The following is a 9,066-nucleotide window of genomic DNA, read 5'->3' as shown; positions in this document are numbered from 1 at the left end:
GGCAAGGCCCCAGCGCTCAGTGCAACGACCACAGACCAAGAAGAATGAAACACAAAAGGGATGCCCCGCCCCCGGCCACCACTCAATGCCTCGTGGTTTTTTAAATAATTTGTCGATTGTTTTTAATGGTTGAGGCAGTAATACTTGGTTCATGAAACTGCAATATACAGAGAGGTGAAATAAATAGCTTATATATATATAATATATATAATATAGCTGGTTTTAAAATATTCCCTTATCATTGGTGTGCTAGGTCACGTGAGTCACGGAAGGTCGATAGCAGCATCCTGCAGGCTGCGAGCGAGGCAGGGTCGCCGTGATCGGGCGAGGCCGTCTGTCGTCGGAGGTCGAGGCGCCGAGAATTCCGAGGGGCACGCCTTCCCTGCGCGGTGTCTCGGGACAGCTTGCAGCGGACAATAAATAAATGACTGCAAACCAGAGAGCGATTTTTGTTGGAGTTTGGGGCAGGGGCAGGAGATAGGGAAAGAGGGGGAGTTCCCGGGTTGGGGGGGGGGTACTACTTTTTTTTTTTTTTTTTACTTTTTTTCTTTTGCTTTCAGAACCTTTGGGAAAAAGGACTTTGGTTTCTCAGAGTGTCGTTTTCCTCATTCGAGTCCTCTTCTGGGGACGAGTTTAGAGTTGTCTGTTCTGAGAGAGACAAGCACCTGTGCGTCGACAACAGTCCCTTTGCGCGAGTCTTTGTCATGGGGGGGGTTTCAAGTCAACAATAAAATCCTTATCATCCCCCTCCCCCAAGAGTTTTGGTTCAGTTTTTGTCTTCTTTGAAACACAATGTACAAAAATAGAGCTTCTTCCTTATTTTTCATGTAAAAATATTCCTCTGATGCAGTTCTCTGGGAGTGTGGACGTGGGCGGGGGCCCTAGCCGGGGTGCGTGGGGCGGATCCGCCGGGACCGCTTGGTCACTGTGGTGTACTTGAAGGGCTTCTGCAGCTCCGCCTGCCCCTTGGGGTAGCGCTTCATGAAGTGCACGTCCTGCTGGTTCTCCCGGGTCTTGGGGCCCTTCCTCGGCCGCCCCTTCTTGGTGAAGCCCACGTACCAGCCGGAGTACTTGGCTGACATCAGGGCCGTGTAATTGTTCTCCAGAACCTTCTCGATGAACACACACTCCTTACTGGTGCCGTCGGGCTGCAGGAGAGAGGAGAGGAGGTGAGAGTGGCAGGGCGGGCGAGGGGCAGCGCCGCAGAGGGGGCCTAGCCCAGGCTTTGGCCTCAGCAATTTCACTTCCCGGAGCTGTGAAGCCACCGCCTTGAACTGGCCCCTGTACCCTTCCCCGCCTGCCAATTAGGTAACAGACTCCCGTGATCATTCGGGAATCCACCCCTTCCCCGCTCTCCACCCCACAGGCAGGAGCTCCCACTTCCACTCTGTTAGAACAAGAAACCCAGGCCCAGCCAATCAAAACATGATTTCCTGTGACCGGTGCAGGGCTGGACATGTGGTCTGAGCCACCCAACCGGTGTTCCTCGAGACCCTTGTAAAAGCAATGCCTAAAAAACATAGGCCGACATAATCTTGGGAAACATATAAGGCTGAAGCGAAGAGAGCCGTTTTACCACCGTGAGGGGAAATCCTGTCTTACAACAAAGCAGCATGGAGGAAGCAAAGTCAAGAGGAAGAGAGGAAGAGAAACCAAGCCCTGGTCACATCCTTGAGCTTCGGGATCGAGCTGCATGTGAAGCTCCAGTTACCTGACTGTTATGTGAGCCAATAATATCTCAGGTCCTTTGAACCACGTGAGATTGTGTTCTAGCACTTGCCACAGAAAGGAATGCCTGCAGATGTGCACAGGACCTGACATGAAGTCAGCTACTCAACTGCCGCTCAACTCCACCGGTAGATAAAGATAAGTTACATTCAGCGTGGGATGCGGTGCATTTTCATGTTTGGTGTGAAGAGGGTGGGAGCCTCCCAAAATAAGAGTTTTAGCTCCAGGCCAAACTCCGGAGCCTGTACCCTTGCCTCAGAGACAGGCTCCTGAGCAGATGCATGAACTCCCTGGGACACTGTGCTAGACAAGCAGCACTAGATTCAGACTCAGGAGCTGAGTCAACTCTAAGGCTTCCTTGTGTGACCTCAAGGTTAGTTCATTCCATTCTCTAAACCTCGAATTCCTTGCCTTACCAAACAGGGACAATGACCCCTGTGCCACAGAAACGTGAGAAATGACGCTCACATGAGCCTGGCGCACAGTAGGGACCTGCTGAGTTATTGCTGAAGACCAGGTGGTTCGGATGGTCTGGCTCCCCTCCTTGGGCCTGATCTGGACAAAAGGTGGTGGGCGGCAGGCTCTGAGTCTCCTCCTGAGACAGCCGAGTTGCTCGATGTGGAAGAGTGGGAAACACACAAAGTTGGAAGGCCTGAATTAGCAGCACTGGAGTTTCCAGCTAACATCTCCAGATTTAGGCTGGGCCCACTCCTCGTTACGGACGGATGCCCGGCCAAGTTGGAAGCCCAGCGGTCTGGCTGTGCGTGGAGACTGAGGTGCGAGTTCCAGCCTTTTGTTTGAAGTGGAAAACGGCTTGGAGCTTCCAGGAACGTTCACCTTTGAGCGGAGGGCAAGCTTGGGCTCTGCAAAGTGCTGAACTTTGCAGAAAGGGACAGGCAGGGCAAGAAAACATTCTCTGGAGGACGAGATCTTTCGAGGAGGCTGCAGAGCAGGCAAGGGGAGGGGCTGGGAGACATATGCAGGGCCCAGGAGACAGAATGGGCGGGATGAGCAGTGAGGGAAGCCAGAGCATATGTGCAAGGGGGGCGAGGGGTAGATGGGAGTGGTCTCTGGGCTCTGAGTCCCCCATGAATAATTCTGGAAGCTGCCTATCCAACTTGAGTCCAGGTCCCTTGGCTGGTCTCGATGGAACAGTCAGAGCAAATGAACAAAGGCCGCACCACGCTGTTTCCCCACCCTAGAATACCTGCCTGGAAAACTGCTTTCATCCTTTAGGGCTCAGTTCAGTAACTGCCTCCTCTGGGAAGCCTTCCCTGACTGCCATCTATCTCCCTGGGTATTTCCACCTGTTCCTTCAAGATTCCATTCAAGCATCAAGCTTTATTAGATTCACATACCCCATCTTCTAGGTCCCTTGGCCCCCATTTCTCCTCTCACCACCCCCCCCCCCCAACAGAGCAATTCCACATCTGCCTGGCTTCTCATAAGCCCAAGAACGTCAGGAGGTTGGGACTGCTTCTCAGTTGTTCTCATGGCTCAGCACAGGCCTTAACCCAAGACAGGGGTAACCAGAGCATTCGTGGTTGAATGGATGTGAGTTCTGCTGGGGCAGAAATGGTGGGGGCGAGCAAGAAAAGGGCTTTCCTCTAAAAGAAAAGAGACTCTGCCTCCTGGATCCCTTACTAATATCTCCAGACCGTCATGGGCAAGAAGAGGCGCCTCCTGCAGATGTACTGAGAAGACAGAGCCAGCAGAGGGCCAGAGCTCTGTGTCTGGCCCGCCTGGTCTCTCTATTCATTCATCCAGCACTTATTAATTGCCAACCATAGGCTAGACATCTCCACATCATTATTTCATTTAATCCTCCAGGTTAGACTCCACCTGGTTGAAGAAAACCAAATTCAAAGAGGCAAAAGGGCTTATCCAAGGTCAAGGGAGAGCCAGGATTTGAACCTGCGTTTGCCACTGCAGCTCGCTTCTCTTCTGTCCAGTTCCAGACACATCCACAAGGAGAAAGGGTATGTCTATCAAAACGCCTCACCTCCTCAGCCACACAACCACATGGGCATGAAGCAGGCTCTTGGATGTGCAAGGCCCAGCACAGTGCTTGGTACATGTGCTCATGCACAGCTAGGTTTACTTAGAGGGTTGGGGAGCTGGGCTTTGGGCTGAAATTCTCAACACCCCAGAGTTCAGGAGCCCCCGGGAGGAGCCATGGTGGTCACAAATTTCCCCCCAGGAACTCAGATACAGAGGATAGGACACCAACACAGGCTGCATCTGGGCTTGACCTCTGTGACCTTGCCATCACCTCCTGAGACTTAGAGACACCTGTGGCCGGGGCTCACCCCAGCAATGCTGACTCAGTTGGCTCAGGCCAGGCAGATCAGCAAGACCCAGAGAGGAAGTGACTATCTCATCTCAGAACCTCAGTGATCTGGAATCTGAGCATCTCCCCCACTACCACCTCCAACCTCCTTCCATCCAAACTGGAGTCTTATTCCTTCCCTTTGATGTGAAGACTGAATCCTGATGACATCATTTGGCCCCCAGATCCAGTCTTACTTGAAACTAGAACAACCCTCTGGACGTTTTTAGTTCCACAGGCAAAATTTTCCTTTTTCGCTTAAGGCATTTTGAGTTGGGTCTCAGTCGCTTACAACCAAAGCAATCTTCATAGAGATATGATGGTGGCCAGCCCCCCTCCCTGAAATGGTCTGGGGCCCTCTGCTGCTCCAAAGAGGACTCGCCACTGACCGCACAGGAGGGGACGGATGGGGGGGAAAAACATCTGGGTTGGGTCTCCAGAGATGGGAAAAAATGCCTAGTACATAGTGCACCACACTCAACAACTATTTATGGAATGAAAGGAAGCAGTACCTCCTGGGCCAGATGGATGTGGGGTCCAGAGAGGAGGCGAGGAGGAGAGAAGGAGAAGGAGAGGGGAGAGAAGGAGAGGGGAGAGGGGGAGAGGGGGAGAGGGGCTGCCTGAGCAAGCAGGGGCTCAGGGCAGGGCTTTGGCTCACGGCTGGTATGAGGCAGCAGAGAGCAGCTACAGCCCAGGGCCGGGAGTACCTGAAAAGGCTCTGTTGGGGGCTCAGTGATGTGCCCAGCTGTGGCCAGGTTCACATCCAGAGTCAAGATCACCTAAGAAAGCTGTCCTACTAAGCCATTCCAAAGGAGCCAGAGCCTAAGCTGAGGCCAAGGGTGCCTGCAGGTGAAGGAGTCACTTGGTGATCTGGTTTCAAAGGGGAAGGGAATTAACATTTAACAAGTAAGTGTCTCTAAGTGCCAGCATTATTGTTCCCATTTTACAGGTGAGGACACTGAGGCTCAGCATGGTCAGGGCACTCTGACTCCCTGGCATTATGTGGATAATTCTGGCTATATGTTAAGAGTCAATCATCAGAAAGCAAGAACCCTATTTCCATTTCTCTGGTGCCCTTGCAGACTTTTGGGCAGGTAAACGAACACAGGGAAGGATCCAAAATCGGCCCTCGATGAGCTCCCAGGCTAGTGGGGAATGTAGGTCCACCAGGGAGGACCCAGGTGAGCAGACCGGCAACAGAGGGCTGTGTGAGGGGCTGTGGGCTCCCAGCTGGCTGGGTGACTGAGGGGTCAGGGAAGCTAGACACTGCTGAGGGATGAGCCAGGACACAGGGCAGAGGGACCAGGGATGAGCCAGGACACAGGGCAGCCCCAGCAGAGGATACAGCATGTACAAAGCCTCCAGGAGTGGAGGCGGGCAGTGCCACGTGTCTGAGGCCAGGGACCCTCCCCTAAGGAGTGCAGCCTTTCTCCCATAGGTGGTCAGGACACGGGGACAGGTTCTGAGCTGGGGAGCTGGGCTGGGGGTGGAGGGCAGGGGAGACCTGATCCTTGTGCTTTAGAAAGGTGAGTGTGGGTAGTGGGGACAGGCCTGGAGCTGCTGCCTGAGGCTGGGAACCCAGGGGACAGCTGAGGCAACAATCCCTGTGAAGGTGTGAGGCCAGGCCAGAGGCTGGGGTTAGGGAAGGAGGGGAATCCAGGGCCCCAGCCTGGCTGGCCAGGGAGTCCGCCACAGCAAAACAGCAAAACAGCAGCCCCAGGGCCCAGGCTTCCCCTGCAGGAGCCAGAGGGAGTGAGGGGCGCTGGGCTGGGCAGAGCCCAAAAGGTGGGCCTGCACCTGGCAAAGCGGGATGGGTGGGCCTGGGGGCCCCCTCGGAGGCCCCGGCCAGCCCAGAAGACAGGAGCCTGGGGGGGGGGTGCCTTGGCGAGGGGCGGCCCTCCCTGGACGGCGCTGAGCCTCGCCTGGCCGCGCCTCCAGCTGAACCGTCCCCAACGTGAATGACGGCGCGAGGGCGAGGGGCAGGAAATCGGAGCCGGCTCCTGTGGAAGCGGTGACTCAGCGGCCAGCCGGCGGCGCGGGGCCGCCCGAGGGGACCCGGCTGCTCTTTTGACCCCACGGCGGCCCTCCTGGGGTCAGGATGCCGGGAACCCGGGCCGGGAGGGGCGCGCGGGGTGCTGGGCACGGCCGCTGCCAGCCTTCCAGCGGGGAGAGAGGGAGCCCGGCCCGGGCGAGCAGCAGAACAAAGCTCCTGACGCGGGGCGGCCGCGGGAACGCACTGCCAGGAGGGACCCGGACCCTGCCCCGCGCGGCCGCCCAGCCCGGGACACGGGGAGCGATTCACGCATTGAAACCACGGTCCTCCCAGAGCCGCCACGCGATTCCTACGATTCTGTTTGCTCCCCGGGAAGCTGCCGTCGGAGCAGCAGCGCGGCCGGATCGCCGCCGTGCAAACCGCGGGGACACGGGCCGGCCGGCTGTGGCATCTGCGAAGCGGGGGTGGCAGTGGTGCTCACTTCCTGGGCTTATTCAGGAGCGGGGTTTTTTTTTGTTTTGTTTTTTTTGCTCAGTGTCTGGCTGAAAGTAGGTGCTCAATTAACGGAGGCTAGCGGCGCTGTTATTATTAACAATAAGTGACACTATCCGGGCTCATGTTGCTGGCCTGTTACACTGTCCCCAGCCACTCCAGTACGGGGACAGAAAGAGGGATCAATTGGGAGATTCAGGGAATCGGAAACACGGCTTAAACAAGATCGGTGTAACCCCTCCCCCAACAGGGTATAATAAATGTAAATAATCAGCCAGGGCCTTGCCCCCCCCAAGCAGGAGATGCCATCTCCTTAGAATCTGGGTCTACTCTGTACCCCACCCCCACTCCACCTGTCCAGCAGAAGCTCCCCCCATTATCCAAGTTGGACATGGGGGTGAGGAGGGTCCCTGCAAAAAGAAGGAGACGTAGGCATGATCCAACACAGAGGTACTGCCAGGAACACCTTCCGCTGGGACACTCAAAGGGAGCGAGTGTGTGAGCGTCACAGACAAGCACACCCAGAAAAGGGGGGGACACTGAGCAGCGGCAGGGGTGGAGGCTCAGCCCCTGGCACGTGGGTCCACCGAACCACACCCCCACCCCTGCCCTAATTTGTAACATGCAGCTCCCTTGCCCGTTCCAAAGTAATAAAATCTTCCTGAAATGCTAGAACCGTGAGGCCCAGCGCTGACGAGGCGGCTGGGTTCCGGAGCCTGGCGATTGTTAAAACAACGCGGCAGCCCAGCCCTCGGCCGGCTGCTTCCCGGTTCCCAGACATCAGGTACACACAGGCGGGGAGCCCCAGAGCCCCCCCCCCCGAGGGGGTCACCCCTCCTGAGCCAGCCAGAGCTCCACATCCACCAGGAGAGATCAGGGCCCTGCGTGCTTCCCACAGTCACGGCCACGATCACTGGGCCTGGCGGGCTGCAGGAGCGGCCAGAGAAGGGAGCAAGGGGGGCATTGCAGTGGGAGTCTCACACACACTCACCGGGCCCACTTGCCGTTTGGGGCTGCCATGGCCCTGGGCACACCGTTCCAGCTCCCCAGAGGTGCCAGAGGGGGCCCGCCCCCGTTTCCCCAAATTCCAGACCATCACTCACCTTCCCCACGAGCTTGCCTTTCCGGTTCATGCACAGGTAGAATTCCGTCTCCTTGCCCTTGATCCGGACTTGACTACCGAAGGTGTCTGTCTCCACTAGGAGCTGGGCTTCGAAAGGCACAAGCAGAAAAAGATATGCTTTTTTACCAGGGCAAAGGCTTGGCCTAAAGACTCAGCAACATGACCCCTGACCCGGTCCTGGACCCCCCATTTCACCCAAATCAGGGCTGGGAGAGGCCTCTGCCGGGTCCATTAGAGCACCCTGCCCTTCAGGCAGTGAGAGGGAAGCTGTCCCCACCTGTTCCCCACCCCCCAGCCTCTCTTTACAGCACCTGGGACCCAGATGGCTCCAGCCAGAGGGGAGTTCTGCCCCTTGTGGCTAAATACCAGGATGTCTTCTCCCATCATCCCCGCCCCCCCCCCCCCAGCCCCTTAGCTCCATTCCCCAAAGCAGGGCAGAGAGCCATTCAGATACCCCAGAGCAGTGGCAGTCTCTGGAATAGAGGCACAAATGCATGTGAGTTCTCACGGGCACAGGCTCAGGCACACACTCGCGTTCACTCACACCCTGCCTTGGGCGGCGTCAGAGGCTCCTTCCTCCAGGCAAGCATCTTGAAGACGTGCTAGTGTCCCCTGCTCCCTCTGCACCTTTGCCACTCGAAGTGGGGAAGGCCCAGGGGAGGGGAGGCTATCTTCAGAATTTCATTTTCTCCATCAAGGTCATCACCAAGGCTGAAAGGTAACTAACTCCCTGAGCCCAGAAGTCCCCATCAAGACCCAGTATCCCCTGGTCCTGGGTAGGAGACTGCACCCTAAACCATCCATACTACTCGGGTTGGGGTGTCCAGAGTTGACCCCCAAAAGCCCTGACTGAACAGCAAATGGCCAAAGGGTAACTGTCCCTTGTTAGACATGCTGTGTCCAGACCCTTCCCTGTCCCTCTGCCAGTCCACACTTTCTCCCCAGTAGGGTCCTATGTGACTTTGGTAGGCCATGCACACTCTCTGAGCGCTCTCTCCTCTCTGTCTTGAATCCCCACACCTCATTCCCCCCCCCCAATCTCCCCCTTGCCTTCTTTGCCTGTGACCCTCCCTTTCTCACCCTCCCATCTCTGACCCTTTGCTTCCTAGCACCTGCCCCTCCCTCACCCACAAAATTTTAATTTCAGTGACAGGGGACTTGCTTCTCCATAACAAAAATCATAGCCCTAAATACAGTATCCTTGGAGCCACAAAGAGCGGACCTCAGTGGCCCTAAAATACACTAGGTATGATTTTAATTAAAAAAAATTAAAAATATATACCCTGGTGCCCTGCTGTGAAAATTAAAACCATCTGGAATGCAGGATTTCCAATAATTAATCTAGCCCTCCTTTGACACCACTACTAATTAAAATATGATACCCCACCTTTCCACGGAAAA

General features: G+C 55.9%; 1 protein-coding gene across 1 annotated transcript in view; it reads right to left on the bottom strand.

Annotated features, from left to right (window-relative positions):
* Positions 1-552: 552 nt before the first annotated feature.
* The window catches only part of FGF18 (fibroblast growth factor 18), a 31,654-nt gene continuing 23,140 nt past the window's right edge, over positions 553-9,066 (bottom strand). The window contains exons 4-5 of the mRNA XM_081135833.1: positions 7,646-7,752; positions 553-1,148 (exon numbers count right to left, since the gene is read on the bottom strand). Of these exons, the coding sequence (XP_080991959.1) occupies positions 882-1,148; positions 7,646-7,752 (374 nt within the window). The 3' untranslated portion in view covers positions 553-881. The remainder of the gene's footprint in view (positions 1,149-7,645; positions 7,753-9,066) is intronic.

The sequence above is a fragment of the Miniopterus schreibersii genome (assembly GCF_964146895.1).
Source record: "Miniopterus schreibersii genome assembly, chromosome: 4".
Lineage (NCBI taxonomy): Eukaryota > Metazoa > Chordata > Mammalia > Chiroptera > Miniopteridae > Miniopterus > Miniopterus schreibersii.
This window is presented reverse-complemented; position numbering and strand designations above follow the sequence as displayed.